This window comes from Lepidochelys olivacea (assembly GCF_965140295.1).
Source record: "Lepidochelys olivacea isolate rLepOli2 genome assembly, chromosome: 10".
Taxonomy (NCBI): Eukaryota; Metazoa; Chordata; order Testudines; family Cheloniidae; genus Lepidochelys; species Lepidochelys olivacea.
Genome location: NC_140420.1, coordinates 15,749,747 through 15,769,164, shown reverse-complemented (window position 1 = coordinate 15,769,164; position 19,418 = coordinate 15,749,747). Strand labels below are relative to the sequence as shown.

General features: G+C 41.6%; 2 protein-coding genes across 6 annotated transcripts in view; both read left to right on the top strand.

Annotated features, from left to right (window-relative positions):
• Positions 1-7,864, top strand: part of LMTK2 (lemur tyrosine kinase 2) — an 87,356-nt gene extending 79,492 nt beyond the window's left edge. The window contains exons 12-14 of the mRNA XM_084640520.1: positions 267-402; positions 1,586-1,834; positions 3,658-7,864. Coding sequence (XP_084496646.1) covers positions 267-402; positions 1,586-1,834; positions 3,658-3,686 — 414 coding nt within the window. The 3' untranslated portion in view covers positions 3,687-7,864. The remainder of the gene's footprint in view (positions 1-266; positions 403-1,585; positions 1,835-3,657) is intronic.
• Positions 7,865-11,293: 3,429 nt separating this feature from the next.
• On the top strand, positions 11,294-16,942 carry BHLHA15 (basic helix-loop-helix family member a15). Of its 5 annotated transcripts, none has more exons than XM_084640524.1 (3): positions 11,294-11,383; positions 12,049-12,154; positions 14,815-16,942. In XM_084640524.1, exon 3 carries the CDS (start codon positions 14,893-14,895, stop codon positions 15,418-15,420), a length of 528 nt encoding a protein of 175 aa, XP_084496650.1. In that variant the 5' UTR covers positions 11,294-11,383; positions 12,049-12,154; positions 14,815-14,892; the 3' UTR covers positions 15,421-16,942. The 5 variants fall into 5 exon arrangements, with proteins under 5 accessions (XP_084496650.1, XP_084496648.1, XP_084496649.1 ...); XM_084640522.1 differs by having other exon boundaries at positions 11,294-11,563; XM_084640523.1 differs by lacking the exon at positions 12,049-12,154.
• The last annotated feature ends 2,476 nt before the right edge of the window (positions 16,943-19,418 follow it).

Here is a 19,418-nt window from a genome sequence, read left to right as displayed (position 1 = left end):
TACTATGGATTACAATGTATAATATTTCAATTCAAATACATATATAAAATATAAATGGAATTTTGGCTGTGTTCTTGGTTGAAGAGTGACTGTACAGTCTAAGTGGGTTTGGGAAATAACATGATTTTGGAACTGCTGACATCTGAGTGTGTGTGTGTGTGTGTATATATATATATATATATTATTATTTATATATATATATATATATATATAAAATCACATGTACAGTAATGGAATTGAACTAAATTTTTTGGGGGTTCTCTTAGGAAACACCAACCAAAGAGCTGGGAAACCGTGCAACAGAATCAAATAACCAAGGCTCTGCTAGCACTCCTGTCCTCTCTTCAGGTCTCAGTTACTTGAACAGATTTACAAATTCAGAAAGCTCTACTGATGAAGAAGGTACTTCTGGTTAACAAAATTCTTTATTTTAAACAAAACCTAGTTCTGGGTTCTTTGGTAGCAATTTAAATGTGTTTTTATGGAATATAATCTTCATAAATATGCCATACAACACTGCCTTCAGTTTCTCAATTTTATAAGATACTCTTTAGCAGGGCTCAGACATTTTCCTCTGACACATACTAGGGCCTGGAAGACTTTACTGGCCTTGCAGAGTATTTCTGTTCCTGGTGACCTGTTGTAACTGCTTAATAAACTGGACGACATTTATGGTTTTAACTTTCCCACTGTTCTTTCCTTGTAAATTTGTAAAACTTCTTCATGCTTCCTTAAAAATTAAAAATTTGTCTTCACTGTGGCTCCCTCTCCTGGTGAAGCCAGAGAAGCTGTTCGAAGGGAGTTCCTCCTGCCATACCAGAGGAGCTTCAATGGCCTAATGAAGCAAGAGGAGAAAATAAAACTTTCTTAAGTAATATTTCCACTGGGCCGTTGTAGCTCCTCTTGACCATGGAAACAAACTTTTCATGATGATCGTATGGGAGTCTGTAGCTTCTTAAGCTTCACTAAGATAGAGACCTGGAGAGATCAAAAAACTTAATTTTGGAAACTTCTGAATAGGTCCACATGATTTATCATAGAGAACATAACAAATTAAAGATTTTTAATAAAGAATAATCTTTAAAAATCAGAATTCCTACCTTGCACCCCATTCCATTTAATTTTCCACAATAATATTGGTATATATCTCAAAGCCATTAGTTAGCAATTTAATGTTTATTTCTTTGAAAACAAGTTCCCCTAACTTCTCTTAGTTAGCAAGCAATAGTTTCCGATAGCAATTCTCAGTAACAGCCACTAACATCCGATTGGAATTGAAAGGGTAGAAAATGTTGGGATTTTTAAGGCCCCTTATTCTGTGACCTGTACATTCTACCATCAGAAAGCTAGTAATGTCAGATTTCCTTCAGCATTCATTTGTAGCCCCAATGATTCCCTAAGATACAGCACTTTTAAATTAAATTGTATTTTCTGATAAGCAGTTGTTTTTATGGAGTGGGAATGTGATATACCAAGTTGTACTCTTCAAATCCAGTACAATTTTTCACTGCTTGCTTTTTAAACTGATTATTTTACACTACCTTAAATTATGTATATCTTTATTAATTCTGATTGTTTATTGTAGGTGGAGGTTTTGAATGGGATGATGATTTCTCTTCTTCAGAACCCTCTTTTATAGCTAAGTCAGCAAATAACCTCATTAGTTCTAAGCCGCCTCTTCAGACTTCAAAGTACTTTTCTCCACCTCCACCTTCCCGGAGTCTTGAACAAAACTGGTCACATTCATCACCTTATTCCAGGTTCTCGATCTCTCCTGCAAACATTGCAAGTTTTTCTCTTACACATGTTACAGATTCAGATATTGAGCAAGGAGGTAAGTAGATTTAGGTTTCTTTCAAGTAAACCGTGTATATTTTGATGACTTCTGTAATATTTTGGCTTTTAAGTAAGGCCTGTTCTTAATAGCTTGTTGAACAAGTGTTATATTAAAATAGAATGCAGAGCTGTAAATAATGCAAATACCGTCAGTGAATTGAATAAAAGAAAAGGAGTACTTGTGGCACCTTAGAGACTAACCAATTTATTTGAGCATAAGTTTTCGTGAGCTACAGCTCACTTCATCGGATGCATACTGTGGAAAATACAGAAGATGTTTTTATATACACAAACCATGAAAAAATGGGTGTTTATCACTACAAAAGGTTTTCTCTCCCCACACCCTACTCTCCTGCTGGTAATAGCTTATCTAAAGTGATCACTCTCCTTACAATGTGTATGATAATCAAGGTGGGCCATTTCCAGCACAAATCCAGGTTTTCTCCCCATCCAATTTTCCACAGTATGCATCCAGTGAAGTGAGCTGTAGCTCACGAAAGCTTATGCTCAGATAAATTGGTTAGTCTCTAAGGTGCCACAAGTACTCCTTTTCTTTTTGCGAAAAAAGACTAACACGGCTGTTACTCTGAAACCAGTGAATTGAATATAAATCTTGGTGTTGGGGCCTGTATTTGTGTGTTTACTCTCTTGGTAAATCCAAATAACTTTTTCCTTGCTAATAAGATCTTAAATGATTTTCCTGATTAAACGAGTAATTTATTAATAGTTCTCATACTGGGCTCAAAACATTTTAGATCAAAATAATTGTGTTTTTGTTGCTAAATGTTCTCCAGAAAAACCTGTGCACATGCACTGCCAAAATTCTGGGTTTGTTCCTAAAGCAGAGAACTACGTTATCCCTTCTAGGAAAAACAATAAGATTTCTATCTTGGCAGCCACTCTGTGGAGCTTTGGAAGGAACCATGCTCCCCCATAAAGAGGAAAAAATTATAGCTTCTAAAGTATTTGAGAATCTTTCTATGATGGCCCCATCACTGGCCATAATTTAATTTTTGTTTTTATTTCGCTAGTTAAGGACCTTTAAGAGCAGTATTAGACTATTGTAGTACCTACATTTGTTTTATAATCTAGTTTCTTGTAGGAAGTATGTCCCTGAGACTCTGCTAGGGATTGCAACGTCTTTTTAGAACTTGATCTGTTGTAGGTAGGGAATTTCCTTCTTAAAGGAGGGTTTAGCAGTAGACCCATATACAGTAATGTTAAGGTACTGATGCTATTTCTGTACTGAGCAGTTTCCTTTATATTCCTGGCTCTGCTAAAGTGTTCCTCTGTATATTTTAGTACCAAAATGCCTCAGAAAAAAACGATAAAATAAGAATAGGGACAAACTCAAAAATAATTTCAAAGTATCATTATAAATACAATATTTTATCAAGAGATTAAAAATAAATATTAGCCACTGATGTTCCCTGGTTCTCAGTTTTTATAAAAAATGAATCAATATTAGTTTTATTTGCATTGTATTATATTTGCTGCTTAGTAATCTATTGATAAGAGATGTTTTAGAGATCATACATCACTTTCTCATGTGACCTAAACAGTGACATTGAACTGTGTGATTTAAGCAGATGTGCTTATATATGCGTGTGCCACATGTTTAACTTTGGAGTAGCTGAAAGTTTAAAAAAAAGGAAATTTTAACCAGTACTTTAGAAAGTGAACCAGAATGTCATGTTCTAGGAAAAGTCTAACAAAGAATTTAGGGAAGGCTTATACAGAAAATCCTTAGTATATTTTTAAATAATAAAGAAAATGTGCAAGTATCTTACCTATGTCTTCTGATTTTTCCTCTCCTAATAGGAAGCAGTGAAGATGGAGAAAAAGATTAGATGAGTTAAAGTTTCCTCACTGGAATTATACATGTGGTACATACCTACTCTGGACTAATGTCTGATAAACTCTGTCTAAAACTTATGTGGATCTGCTGGAGTGAAATACAGGTAATCAAGAAATACTAAGACTTAAAACAAACACTGAAAGCAATGTTAAATCAGGACATTAATTTGAATGTGTATTTAACTTTGTAATGTATTGTTTTTAAATCAATGCAATTTGCTTTTCATTGAATGATTCTGCCGCTGTTTTCAAGTACTTGAAGTATTCAGATAATTATTTGTAACAAACATGTAAAGCAGTTACACTACATTCTGGTTTATGTATGGGATTGTATCATATTCTTTTTATATTTTTCCATGTAGTTCGTTATCTATTGAACATACTACCTGTTGTAGAATTGTGTATAATTGTCCTGTGCAACAGGTGGCTGTGTTGTTGAAACTGTATGAATGATAGTTGATCAATAGTGAGCCATATTTATTCTGAAAGATATCACTTACTACATATTACTTTGCTTACTGCAATTGCACTATAGATTTTTCTTCCCATGTTCCCCAACATTGTATAGAATCAAAATCTTAATTTTTTTTCAAGAAAATTAAGACAAATAGAATTGGCCCAGTTAACCAGTTCATTTTGTACTGTTATAGTCTTTCCTATGCACTGCACTTGTAAAACAAACATAATTTCTGAGTGTTATGTTAGAATTGCTGGAATCTTACATGCAGTACCATTTAAAGTGGTAGCTACTACAAATTGTGAGAGTGCCTGTATTTCATAGGAAATTTGGGGAGGGATGTCTGAAGTATCTTTGGGATCCATTTTCGATTAAGTGAATATCTTATTTTCACTCTTGAAAGTGATCATATAGTAGCACCTTCCTATCTAGTCATATTTGATGGCCTTTCTGCATTCCATTAAAACTTTCTACTTTTGGAGGGAGGGAGGGAGGTATATGTTGGCCCTGAAACCCAGTTTCAATGCAAGTTATCTTGTAAAAAGATTAATTTTAATAAAAATTGACCCATCAGGCCTGGCTGCTCACTTGTTCATCCTATGAATTCTGAAGCCCAAATTATTTTTTTTTTACTATGGATTTGGGCCTTCCATGCCTCCTTCCCATTCAGAAAGATCCTTCTATCTCAATTACTGCAAAAAATATTGAGTATTAGGATTAACAACTGGGGATTTAAGCATGCAAATAATCCTGCTTCTAAATCAGTAGAAAATTGGCATTCATACTTTGTCACCCAGAGAACTGTCCAGGCCTGTATTAAGACATCACCAGGGCTCCATGGTGCTGATTGAAATGTGCACTGACCCAAAGATGTAAGATAGTAAAGCTTGCCATTAAGCTGTCCAAGTGAAGTGAACGTAGTTTTATCTCTCCATTACAAATCCAGCTAGTTTTAATTAATCCTTTAAATAAGTTGTCTAACAAGTTCCCTCGCTGTCTCACTAAATACAGTTGGGCAATAATTCCTTTGCCTGTGAAATGCATTATGCAGCCGCAAATGTGGGGCCAGATTGGAAAAAGCTGAAAAATGCTGGCATTTAGAGCTTTGTGGTCAACACTGCTATCTGGCTGTACAGCATACTGCATCTTAGTGGCATAAATATTGTTTACTCTGCTTTAGTATAGGACTAGTTTTTCTGCTGAATAGATCTAGGTACAGAAAAGCTAAGAATTGTAATCATCTGCAGCATAAAGAATACATATTTTCAGCTGTTAAGCTCTGTTTGATGTTGCAATTTTATTTTATACACAGTTTGGTTTAAAACAGGGCATTGATTTTAAGTGACAGGAGTACAAAAAAAGTAGAATATTTTTTTTTTTAAAGAGTTATTTGGCCCTTACAGCTAGAATGACTTTCATACCCCTCAAGGGAAAGAGATTAGTTCTAGAAATAAAATGAATTGCTGAGATACTGAGTTGTCCTACTGAGGAGCTCAGGTCCAGAGGGAACCTGAGAGTCACAGGGAGACTTGTACTTCAGTGTGAGTAACATCATAGAAATTTGCTGTTGCCCATGCAGAGCAACAACTTTTCATAGAATTTTTCAACATATCTTTAAATGCAAAGCCAGTTCTAAATATACACTTACAGTATATACTGTAATGGGTTTAAAGGAGCTTTTACGTGGTATGCTCTTTATACATATTAAAATATAAATGATAGGCCTGTGGCACACTAAACATCCTATTAGTTCTGTAATACAGACTTTTAAAAATTCCTTAAACACACACCAGATTAAGGTGTCTCATCAGTCTTCGTATTTTTCTGTAACACTTTTATATTACCATAAATAAAAAAGCAGGGAAATCCAAAATTAAGAATGAAACTCCATATGCTGAGTCTCCAAAGAATGTATGGAATTGTCTACCCCATGTGTGCTGAAACACCTAAAGTATCACAGGGTTAGAGAAGGAGTTTCAGCCTTAATTCTGAATCTCTTGATTTTGAACATAGTTTCTGAGGTTAAATAAAAGCTAATATAGTTTGACTGGAATATTGAGATGCAGCTTCACTTTTGTTCCTGTTGTAACTTCAGGAATTTAGATTATGGAACAGATCTTGTGCAGCTGAGCAGTATTTAACCTTGCATTCAACACATCAGGATTTTCCTCAGTTGATAGGGTGTTAGTCATTTGTGACTCCCATTCTCTTTAGTAAGAGTACCATGTCTTAAAACCTTACATAATAATGAAAGTTTACTCCTGTGTCCAAATGGACTGTTTGATAATGAATTGCCAAACAGACATTTTTTGTTCAAAATGGGATTTGTGTGTGTGGGATGATATACAAAGTGTTTCTTTAGCCATATTACAAAGAAAAATCATTGTTATATCTGTGAATTGCCACACTTCCTTAATCTCAGTGGATACTAATTTCATTAATCCAATTCACTAGATTAAAATTGTAATCAGTTTTTTAGAAATATGTATCGTTAAATTTTATTACAAACTACTACCGTGTTCAAGTGGTAAACCACATTCCAACAATGAATTATGCCAGGAAGGCAAATTTGTGGAGTAGCTGAAATGTAATCACGTTGAGGTGATTTGTCAAATGGGCCATACATTAAATTCTGTAATCTCTTGCACTAGTTATCCAAATGGTTTCAGTTTTAGAAATACTTATCTGGTTTTTTTTCAATGGTTTATTATGAGGGTTGATTCCATTTTAGTTTCTTCTCTAATAGAAAGTCTTGATTATTTATTTAAATGCTAAAAGGCATTATCTTAATTTGGCTACTTAAGTATCTTACAAAAAAGATCGCATCTACAGTCTAAAATGGAAGCTAACGTGATTTAAAAAATTTCTTGGTGAGAAAATGTGACTCGGTCACACAGAGGCCAATGAAGTGAGAAGAAAGTAAATTTTTTTATTTGAAACACCTGTACCTTCCCGAGTCCCTAACCTTCAGCCACATGTTGTACATGTACGCTGCCGTTTCCATGGAAACAAACAGATTAAACACTTTTTTCATATCCTTGGTGATGCACTAATGAAAGCCATTCAAGCCTCTTTCTTTTATCAGTATTTTAAGTAATACGTTTATATGTAGTATTGAATCTTTTTTCATGAGGGGCTGGTTGGTAGGGAAATACTTGTGTTGTGTTTTTTTTGTTTTTTAACTATTAAGCACTATGCTAAAATTTCAGTGGTAAGTCAGGTGTTAGTGACATGGCTATTTGTTGGATTTAGTGAAAGGTGGAATCAAAGTATATTAGCCTTATAAGAAATAGCCTTAAAATAAGAATGGGGTGTACAAAACTTCTTCAGCTTTAAGTCATACAAAAATATCCTTAAATATTAATTAGTTTTGGATCAAGTCTTTGATATGAAAAAATCTAGAGAGAGTACAAGACCATATAAATATATTGAAAATAAGTATTTGTGATACCAGCAGCCTGTTTTTCAGATAAACTTGAATATGACTTAAAATTATTAGTTTTATTAAATTGTTTGAACTTGCACAGTCATAGGTGTAACTTAATGATAAATGGTACTGATGTGTGTATATATACAATGTTTAATTCAATTTGTAAATGAGAAGCTATGTAACAAAATCATAGGTATGAGGTTTTCCTATTGTAATTTAATACAGGTATGAAGTTTTTGGCAATACATCATAGTTAATGGAATTTCAGGTCAAATTGTCTTGCAATTGTGTACATTTTTAAATTGTAATATTTCTTCTGTATATTGATTACCATGCATAGTGTGATTCAATAAATTGCTTGTAATTTAAAAACACTATTTAATATTCAAAAATAAAATAGTTATATATTTATAACCTTCATGTCTGTGTTTGTTTATTCTTAGCCCAACTCAGTTCTGGTACTTGTTCAGCTCCTCATTTCAGTGAAGTCAGTGGGACTACTTGTGGGAGTGAAATCAATGTGCTCATAAACGAGGAACTGGGCAGCATCTATTCTACCCCAGGTGCCTGAAGCCCCAGACACTTCAACCTACACAGCACAACACAGCCTATATGAGAGGGTGTATTTTAGATTCCTGATCTCTTCTGCTAGTATGTGTCGCCATCACTTGAACATCACATCGCATAACACATACCCTCTACAGGGAAGCACTGTTCAAAGTACAGCACAGATTTAATTTGTAGTAATATCTTTCAAGTGAAAATGTGTTGAAATGTGTTAGCATCTGAAATCATCACCATGGGTTTTGCCATAATTATGTAAGGTTTAACAGAGACTACACATGAATGTACATGTCTTTATATAAACAAAACAAACCCTGCTATTGTCATGAAGTAGGCATGGATTCCTGCTGTTTGGCATAAGGAGGTCTCAGTAGAACTGACATACTCGCTGTCTTGTTGTGAAGAGGTTGCATATCAGTTCTCCCTTTACAGACAATTAATGGGGTGAATGGCATTGGTATAAACCTCTGAACTCCTGTTTTCCTGGTTTAGATGATGATGGAAAACATTTTAAAATGAAAAAAATAATGTAAATGAAGTGCTCAAAAATGCTTCAGTAATACAATTCTTTATGCCTGGGCCTTCTAAAGCTGCCATTACCAACACCACCAAAATTGCATATAGTCACAAGATTTAGACTCTATTTCCAGCTCCTGAGCAAACTATTTGTGTGACTTTGGAGCAAGTCAAAAAGAGCCAGTGCTTCCAAAAATGGCCTTCAATGCGTTAGATTTTGGGTGCCCAACTTAGGGGCACTTTCATAGTGCTGAACACCTGCATTTCCTATTGACTTAAATTGGAGTTGTGTGGTCATCACTTTCTCAAATGAGGCTGTTATGTGTCCCACATTAGCCATATAAAGTTGGAGGCCTCTTTTGAAAATGTGGGCCAAAAATTCTATATGCCTCAGTTTTTCCATCTGTAAATCGGGGATAGTGCTTCCCTAGTCACAGGTCATTGAAGCTTAATGTTTGTAAAGCACTTTGATTTCCATGTGGCAGGATAGGCACAAAGTATTTGTTGTGTTTGCAACTCTTGACTCTTTCTTCTACTGTAGCAATGTGAAAAACATGCAAGAAACTAAGACTGAACAATGGAAACAGTGCAAGAAACTTGGGAAAATATTGAACAGGTGAACATATTTAAATACAGATGACATAATTAGCTTCTAAAAAGAAATCCATTATTATAACATTTGTACTTTAAAAAATGCAACTGAAATGGAATTTTAGTGAGGATGAATTTGGCACAAAATTATAATATTTCAGAATTTGTAGCATATATTTAGTGAACAGCAATATCGATTGTGTAGAGTTAACAAGGTAAACTGTTGCTATGCTACTAATTTCACTACTTGTGTTCCTGTCTTCAGTTTAGGAAGTGACAAAACTACCCCAAAGTGCACAATAAATAGAAATAATTCTTTTTCATAGACCTTTTTCATTGTCATGATCCTAAAATGCATTTAAAATTTTAAAAGAAATGCTTTCAATTCTAGCCTTCAGAAAACAAATAACCTGGGTTACACTATACAATGGAATATATGAATCTTTTGGTATCTGCCTTTAAGAAATGTAACTCTGCAGTTTTTTTCCAACTGAAAATTCCTTCCATGGATTTTAGCCAACAGATGCTTCAACTTAAATCATAGTAGGAGCTTTAAGTAGGCAAAATATAATGGCTCAGGTTGAAATTTGACTAGGACATGGGGGCTTTTCCCACAGCCCTTAAAGATCCCATGGCACTTTTATCACTTTCATATCTCATGGCCCCGAGCACCATAGTATCTGAACACCTCCCAGTCTTATGCATTTACCACTACAACACTATTGTGGAAGAGGGAAGTGCTATTCATTGCATTTTATAAATGGTAAATTGCAGCACAGAGAGACTAGGTGACTTGCCCAAGGTGTTAGTTTGTAGTGGAATATGGAATTGAACCCAGTTCTGTGAAGTCCCAGTAGTGCCCTATCACACACCCTTCCTCTCTAGGGCTGGGTATTTGACCAGTCAAATATTGTCAAATGTCAAAAATGGTCAAATATTTTAAAGCAGTAACTTATTAGAACAGTAACAAAAAAAGGAAGACTTTATGGTCTCCAGTAGGCTTAGCCTTAGATTCTTATGCCTAATTATATATAATTAAAAAGCTAGTGTAGTGGGTTATTTTAGTTCAGAAAAATGCAAAACAAATTTTTTTTTTTTTTTTTTTAAGAAAAGATGGAATAGTACCATCCTGAAGTCAAAAAAGCAGGCCACCACCTACCTCAGGGAATTCTTGCTGGAACACTGGACTATATTTAACCATGGACAAATAGGTCGATTGACCAGCTTGCCAAGCCTGTTCCTTTATAATGACAAGTAGTCATGCTGACCTCATGATCTGTGCTCTGTCGGAGAGGCTGCCGCAGCAGAGTGCCAACGGCGATCCTGTTGGATGGAGCATTGTTTCGGTACTGACTGTGAGGGAAGAGTTTCTACCTGTTGAATCACCAGTCCCACTTGCAGCACCCGCGTGTTGAAGGGGAAGCCCCCCAGCGCGCTGACCCATCCAAAACCAGCGCAGTCTCGGGGACCAGCTGGAATTGCAGCACAAAGCAGAACCCGCCTACCCCAGTCTCTTAATAATATAAAAACCCCTGCCCTTCGGGAACATTGAGTTTGCAAGCTGAAGCTGTCCTCTGGTGAACTGACACAATGTTTGCAGGAAGAGAGCCCTGTGCCGCACTGATGTGGGCACCTTTCCTGGTGCTTTGTTTTCATATGGATTAAGCTGTGTTTGAACAAGTTCTCCAACCTCTTAGACAAAGGGGCTTTTCTTCGCAGGGCCGGGGGGGCCCATCTCACGCTTAACTTGGGCCGCACAATGCCGCCTTCTGGGCCGCAGGACGCCCGCGCGACAAGGACCCACGTTCTCGCCGCGCTGCCCCGTGGAAACAACCACCTGCCCCGCGGCTCTAAGGTCCCGGCTCTGCCCCCGTGCAGGTGGCGCGGAACCTCGGGCAGCCCCGCACGGGGCCAGCCGCCCGCCTCCGCCCCCCCTCCCGCCTCCGCCGCCCTTGGGGATTTGCCTGGAAGCTCCTGCTGCGCCGGGCTCCGCCTCCCGCTGGCTCCGCCGCTAAAGCGACGTGTCCCAGGCCCGGCGGGCGGGCTGCGGTCACACGCGTCTCAGCCCCCTGCGAGCGGCTGCTCGCCCGGCGGCCCTTCTCCGGCGTCCCGCCCTCCGCGCCGGCTCCCAGGTACGCGTGCCGGGCACCGGGCTCCCGGCGCGGGGGGCAAAGGGCCGCTCGGGGAGTGGCGGAAGGGCTCCCGCTGTCTGAAGTTGCACTGGCCGCTCCCACCCCGCCGTGCCCACCGCCTTCCCTCTGGAGCCCCCCCCGCGGGGCTCCGGTCCCTCCTGGGGGCTCCCTGCGCCCTCGGTAGGTCTTTTCTCCGGTCGCTCTCTCCTATGCCTTCCCCCCGCTCCGTCCCCCGCTGCCCCGACCGAGTTCCTCCTCTGCCTGCCCGCTTGCTCCCTCGCTAGCCTTCGCCTCTCCTCCGGCTCTGCGAGCTGTGAATGCCTCCACCGGCCTCCTACCCCCAGCCCCTCCTGCTCTAGCCTGCCCAGCCCCCATTGCCCCCCCCTTGCTGACCCCAAACTCCCGCCAGGACTCTCCCTCATCCCCGCTGTCTCCCCGTCTCCCCTGGAGGTAGTGTCGAGCCTGTCCAGTGACACTACAGGACTGTGGGCTATAGGACGAGGGGGTTGGGGGTGGGTAGGGGATGGGTCTGGCGTGTGTAGCTGTATTTGAAAACAACCTTCCCCCAAACCACTTCATGTACCCTACAGTCACCTGCTATCCTTAGTCTACTGGTTCCACCTGGCTCCGTGCTCCCCTTAATCTGCCAAATCCTCTTCTCCTAGGAGCTCCCCCCTTTCCTCTGCTGGCTGCCACCCCAGTCCAGGAAGGTGGGTGTCTGTTAAGGAGCAGCTGGTTGCTTTCCCAATGGCAGTGCCTTCTGCAGGGGAGGTAGGGATTTGGCTGCTCTCCTCGGTGCCTATTTGCACTGTTCCATCCTACTTCTGATTTGCCATCTCTCCGAGAGAGAGAAGCTCCAAGGTTTCTCTTGGCCTGGCTTTGGTTTTTCTTTTCCCCAGTATCAGCCCTGTCCTCCAGCTGTTTTCCTCAGGCGCCCATGACTCTCGGGCAGCATGGTGTAGGGCTGGTGGGTGAAACCTGAGATGCAGTCTTGTCTTGCTCCCCTGGCAGCCTTGGGCTGGAGGCCCCCAATCAAGCCACTTTGTGAGGTGAGCATAGGTCCTCTGTGGAAAACTTGAGTACCCTGTGATGAGGTATGAACCCAAAGAGCGGCCAGAGTAGCTGGCACAGGGCAGCTGGAACACCGTGAACACGGAGAAAGGAGCAGCTGAGGATGCTCCTAGGTGGCGGCGGTGGCGATGTCAGTTTTCCCAGCATCCTCAATCAGTTTTACCCTCTACTGCAAGGGGTGGTGATGTGGCATGGTGGTGCATCTCTCCTGTCCTTCCAGGAGGGGAGTTAAGCTCTGTGGCCATTCTCTAACGGCAGTCCGACTCTCCAGTCACTCGCATTTCAGTGCATCACCAGAAATATTTTCTAAGACTGGAACGAAGGGGAGTAAATGGACACCCCCCCACCCCATTAATACCAGTCATCAGCAAAAGGGGGGGCTGCTGCCAGGTGCCTGCCATTGAACCAAGCATTGGCACAAAGTGGAGGTAGAGGGTGCTTCTGCATCATCACTGTCTAATGGCTCGTCAGCCTGGAAGGAAGGGGCATTGCTGCACCTGTGCAGGTGCCCTGTCCCGTGGCACAGGAAGACTAGACTCTGCCATGCTGCCAGTGTTGGCTGGATTATTGACTTGGGAGGTGTAGAAATTGCTGTTATACCGGGTGTCAAAATGGCTATACCCTGGCCATTAGCTGGTGAAGGAAGAGAGGCTGCAACCCACTCCCCCTCCTGCACTGCTACTGTCACTGCGGGAGGAGGTACTGCTGCCAGCATGCCAGTCTTCACTGAGCAGCAGGAACTCTGCTGCTGCTGCACCATACAGGAGCTTTCACTGTGGGTGCTGATAACAGCCAACCTTCCTCCTCTAACTGCAGCAGTCCAAAATAGCAAGGTGCTGTCCCTGGAAGAGAGCTGGGAAGACCATCAATGAGGAGGAGCAGTCTGAGCCTTCCACCGGTTGTGGACAAAACTGACACAGCTGGCATTTTAAAGGCAAGACTAAAAGCAAATGACAAATAGGAAGGCATTGGCTTGTGAATGAGAAGTGAATACAAATTTGAGTTAATGGCTCCTAAAAGTTGTCTGGATGGCACGAAGAGAAGGTGGGGAGACATATGGTGAAGTTGGGAGAGCTGTGAGAGGAAGCAAGAGAGCAACACTCAAAGGAATGGGGGGGAAGAGAAAGGGGGCATTCAGAGGACAGCATAATGTGTTGGCTTTGCGATGTGAGTGTGTGCTGCTGCCCACAAACAGGACCTCCTACTCTCACAAGTTTTCCTTTAGCTCCAGTGGAAGAGACTTGCCTTATTTGGAGCTGGATATCCAGGGATCTAGTCCCAAATCAATTCTGTGTCCATGCACATGGATGTGATTCAGCTCATAAGGAATGGGTGCCAGGAGCTGGGAGGAAAGGGAGTTTATAACTAAGCCTTTACTGACAGTCATGCTCCTGTCATGCTTCTCACTTTCTGGTTTGCTGACGCCAAAGACCTCTTTTTGCTGTTGAGATCTCTAAACTGGAAATGCTGCGTCTCAGTCCAGCCTTTAAATTCCTTTCCTGTTTTCCCTCAGGACAGCTCTTGCTTAAGGGAACAGACTTGGCTCACCAATGTTTGCAGTCACTTTTTTTTTAATATTGTTCTGTTTCTAGCTGCTCAAGACAGACCAGATTCTTCTCTCACTTAAACTAGCGATACCATTGTAGCCAAGAGAAGAACTTGGCCAAATGTTCCCATTGTCCATCTTCCTTGTAATGCCTTACTCTGTGGTTATCAGCATTGTCACATTGTAGTCATTTCAGTTGGCCTGTGGCATATGTGAAATGGAACTGGACTGAAAGCAACAGGCTCTAGTGGACAGGAACCCATGTCAAACACTCATTTGGCTCCAGTTTTAGCATGCTCATTGGCATTCTCAGCAGAGAGGCCAAGGACTGAATGAACCTGGAGAGGATCTCGCCACAGAGAACTACAGTGGCCTCTCCTTCAATTAGAGGGGAGGGGCCCCAAACAGAGGCCAACTGAATCAGACAAATGAGACAATGAATGTTGCCAGTTGGAGACTGAAATCCAAAGCAAGTACATTAAGAACAGATGTAGTACAGGCTCCCTCCCTCTTCCCCTCACCCCCCAGTCCCACTAACATGCATGAATCAAGATGCAAATACATCACCACCACCACTGCCCACGTGCTGTGGTTAAGAGGATCCTCTCCAGGGGCCCTACTTCCATCCACAGAGCCCAGATGGTCTGATGTTAACAATCAGTAAAACATATACTAACAAATAAAAGATCCAGCTGGTAGTTTCACAGTATTTTGCAGGTAGATGCTGGTACAAAGCAAAACAGCACAATGACTTTCCATTTGTTCAGTATGAAAGGTAACGACAGCTGAAGATGTTGATGTTATGTTTTTGCAGCATGTTGATGGCTAGTACCAGAAGATTAACTTAGTGGGAGAACAGGCTGGGTGACGTTTCCCCATCATCTACTGAAACATGAAGACCAAAAGCAAAAGAACGAAGCACAGGCTTGCTGTTGATAAAGAAGCCTTTCTTGGGGAGACAACTTTGAGCAAAGAGGAACCGGTGAAATGTTTGCGACGCAAAGAAAGGAGAAATGGCAGAAACTATGAGAGCAACAAGACTGGTACAGTCAAAGCCAAACATGCTTGGAACAACAAAGACAGACACTTGAGGCGATTGGAAAGCAATGAACGGGAAAGGCAGAGAATGCACAAGCTCAATAATGCATTCCAGGCCTTGCGGGAGGTTATCCCTCATGTGAGAGCTGAGAATAAACTTTCTAAAATTGAGACTCTTACACTAGCCAAAAATTACATTAAATCACTGACTTCCACCATACTCCATATGTCCAGTGGGCACCTTCCAACTGTAGAAGGAACTGGGGCAGCCAATAGCTCCAAACTGTACCAGCATTACCAACAGCAACACGGCGATGAGGAACGCGATGAACAGCTAAAAAAATATTCCACACAAATTCACAGCTTCAGACAAGGCAGCTAAAGTTAGCTACTGGCCTCATTCTCTCTTCTCCACACATGCCTGTATATTTCAGCATTTAGAGGATTAAGGGGTTATTTCCTGCTGGTGGGTTTTTTTTTTGTTTGTTTTTGGAAAGACAAATGTTTAGTGGCTAGATCTCATAGTTCTTGTTGAAATTATCCTAAATTGTAGGTCAGGCTTTTCAAAGAGATTAGTGATTTTGGTTGCCCGATTTGAAACACCTTCTGTGTTCTTATAGTTTTTGTTTACCTGCTTTGTTTGTAATTTTCCTGAGGTCAGAGTGTTCTTTTAATTTGTAATGAGAAATTGTTTGATTGTTCAACACCCAGATTGCTTTTGCAGGGCAGGCTTTATAAACAAATTATTTTTCAGTGGGAGGGGGTGCTCTGCCCGTTAGGAAAATTACTCTTTTTATAAGGTACCTCGAGTTGGGCACCCAACAGTGATGTCCTAAATCACTAGTCATTATTGAAAATACTGGCTGTAACTTCTATTCCTCCAGAAGTGACACCATGTAATGGGGAATCTTGGTGCAGAAATAATGAAGTTTATGGCCCGGTATGGTACTTTGGAATGTGTACAGCTACTGGAGGGACATATCTAACTGACCTGATGTTTGGATAGCAGGACTAATTTCTTTAACCACAATTACCTGGATTTTTTTCCCCTTGAATTCTTAAATATCCTGCTACTCAGAGGGAGGAACAATTTTAATGACAATAGAAACATATTTTGAGTAGTTTGATTAGTGTGATCGAACAGGTATGAATACTACCTCACAAAATGGCCTTAGATCAGATCCTAAATGCCCTAAACCAGCAGTTCTCAAACTTCATTGCACCGTGACCCACTTCTGACAACAAAAATTGGGGTGCTGTGTGCCGTGGGTGGGGGCATGTAACCTTAGCCCGGGGTGGTGAGGCTCAGGTTTTGGCTTCAGCCCCGGCGGGTGGGGCTTGGGCTTCAGACTTGCTGGGAGCCAGGGCCAACATCAGCCTTGGTGACCCCATTAAAATGGGGTTGCGACCCACTTTGCGGTCCCAACCCACAGTTGGAGAACCCCTGCCCTAAACTCATTGAAGTAAATGGAAAGGTTCTAATTCACTTCAGTGGGCTTTGGGTCACGGTCCTAAAATGTAGTCCTACAAGTACACTTAAAATGCACGATAATTAATGTGATCCTTGTTGCATTATATATATTTGAAAGTGCCTTTTAACAGAAACCTTAAAAGAGATTTGTTAGATTGTAAGCTCTTCTAGGCAGGAGCTTGTCTTTGTACAGCACCCAGTCCAATGGGATCCCAGTTCCATTTGGACCCTTTGGATGCTATTGTATTATAAATATTTTATAGTTAATTCACTTGTGATCTTTGCAAAAATGATGTGATTGCAGAACAAATGTTTTGTGTATTTACCAGTTGGACAATGATAATCTGTGCATTTAAAATGAACTCTGCTAATAAAGCCTGCATTGTAATCAATTAGGATTCATTCTGGGCTAGGTACTATAAAATACAATAAATGAAACAGGAGATATTGAAACAAGAAAAGAAACTTTTTAAAAAAAAGTTGGAATAAAAACTTCCATTTCTCCTAGCCCTGCTTTTCTTCGCCTCCCCCCAAGCTAAGATTTCTTTGTTTGGAAATGTTGCACGTACAGCATATGTAACAACTGTCTCCACCTATGGCCATAGAGTGCTGATGTTAGCCGGACAGTTGTGGTTATGCTGCAGAGGGGGCAAGGGCAGGATTTAGGTGCTCATGTTTGCACAGGATGTAGCTTCATGGGCCCTACCTTTGTCCCCACAGAGTAGGGTAGTGCAAGGGGGAAGCAGGCTGAGTGAGGGAGAGATTGGTGGATCCTTTGCAGGGGGTGTTGAAGAGAACAGCTGCAGAGACCCCCTAGAACATAAGAACGGCCATACTGGGTCAGACCATTGGTCCATCTAGCCCAATATCCTGTCTTCCAGCAGTGGCCAATGCCAGGTGCTTTAGAGGGAATGAACAGAACAGGCAATCATCAAGTGATCTATCCCCTGTTGTTCACTCCCAGGTTCTAACAAAACAGAGACTAGGGACACTCAAAGCATGGTGTTGCATCCCTGCCCATCCTGGCTAATAGTCATTGATGGACCTATCCTTCAGGAACTTCTCTAGTTCTTTCTTTGAACCGCATTATAGTTTTGGCCTTCACAACAGCCCCTGGTAAAGAGTTCCACAGGTTGACTGTGTGTTGTGTAAAGAACCCAGGCAACCCAAGGTGCTCTGTGTGCAACAGAAAGCAGTTCTGACCCTTATGGGTGTGTCTACACTGCTATAAAAGACTTGTGGCATGGCCACGGCTGGCCTGAGTCAGCTGACTTGGGCTCGTGAGGCTCGGGCTGCAGGGCTAAAAATAGCAGTGTAGCAGTTCAGGCTTGGCCTTGGGCTCTGAGATCCACCCCCTTCATGAAGTCTGAGAGCTGGGCTCCAGCTTGAGCCTGAGCATCTACGCTGCTATTTTAAGCCCTGCAGCCCGAGCCCGAGTCGACTGACCCGGCCTCAGCGTTGGTGCCATGCAATGTAGAGAGACCCTATGAGTTCTCCCTACTCTAATGCTTAGTGCAGTGTGGAGAGACTTCGTAATGTGATATTTATTCCACTGGACCGGTAGTGTGATAATGTTTTTATCTGGAATATGTAAAGTGTCAGAGACCGGCTGTGAGAGAGACACGTTTCCATCTTCTGCGGTAGCTACCTGCTGATACAACAGGGAACAATGAATGTTGCTTTTCACACACTGCGCTCTCTTAACTGCAGGGGCTGGATTCTACCGCCTCAACTTGAGTTCTTCCCAACGACTTTTTTCCCTCCCAAAAAAACCCCATTACTTAGTGAGAGGTGTTTTGAACTAATCTCTCCCTCACAGGGATTTGAATGGCAGATCAGACCATTGAGCCATCTAGGCTAGAATCTTCCATTGTGCAGTGCCCACAAATGCCTGTAATATCTCCAGTTTAGCTTAGTACCGTGCTCTACTGGGGGAGATGGATAACATTGTCCAATCAAGGTATTTTCTGTCACTTGCGCTCTCTTTTTGTAGACGGATGGGAAGAGATTATTTATTAAAATTTAACTGCTCACTTCTCTTATCTACTGCAAACCAGGTTTCAGTGAACAAAACCTCTTCTCTCTCTAGCAGAAGCAGACTGCTAAAAGGAGGAAATCTGCTAGGTGCTGAGGGCCTTTCATGGGTTTTTTTGCTTGATGAAGCAGAAGGAAAGGAGCCAGCACCTCAGCCGATCAGCATGTGGAAGTGGAGGAGCCTGTAGCCTCAAGGGCAAACTGTAGACTTTCAATCTGAGACCTGCTGAGGTCACCTCTTGTCCACAGGGAAGGCCTTGCAATGATTCAGACTCTTTAAAGAGGTGGCAGACCTGCTAGTATTCATTTTTGATAGAGGATTTGCCCAGAGAGCTCAATCAACTGCTTAAAACTATTTCCCCCAGACAACAAGTGAACTTCCGAATGCGTGTTTCATTTATGCATCCCCACCTCTTCTGATGCAGGGGCGAAATCCTGGTCCCAGTGACATCAGTGACAAAACTCCCATTGATTTCAGTGGTATCAGGATATCACCCCAGATGTTTGTGTCTGCCAGAGGCCATAGGGTTGTCAGTTTTGGTTGGATGTTTTCGTGGAGGTTTCATCACATGACATAATCTTTAATTAAAGATTAAGCTTTAATTTCTGGAGACTCCAGGACAATCCTGGCCAAGAGGTGGCATTTCAGACTTGATGGCTCAGTGGTCTGGTCTGGCAAATCATAGGTACCTCTCCTAGCAACAGACTTGGGTAGTAAAGCCCAGAACTGCTGAACTTGCGGAAGCACAAGTGTGATGGGGTATCCACCCACAGCAGCCCTAAAAGAGTTCAGAAAGCCAAGAAAGATCCAGTTAGTGTGATAGGCCACACAGGAGGGGATTAGGCTGTAGATGCATCTCCTGAGCCAAAGCTGA

What these genes read in the sequence shown, in the direction of transcription:
- BHLHA15 (XM_084640523.1), top strand. Translation starts at nt 14,893, where the DNA reads ATGAAGACCAAAAGCAAAAGAACGAAGCACAGGCTTGCTGTTGATAAA.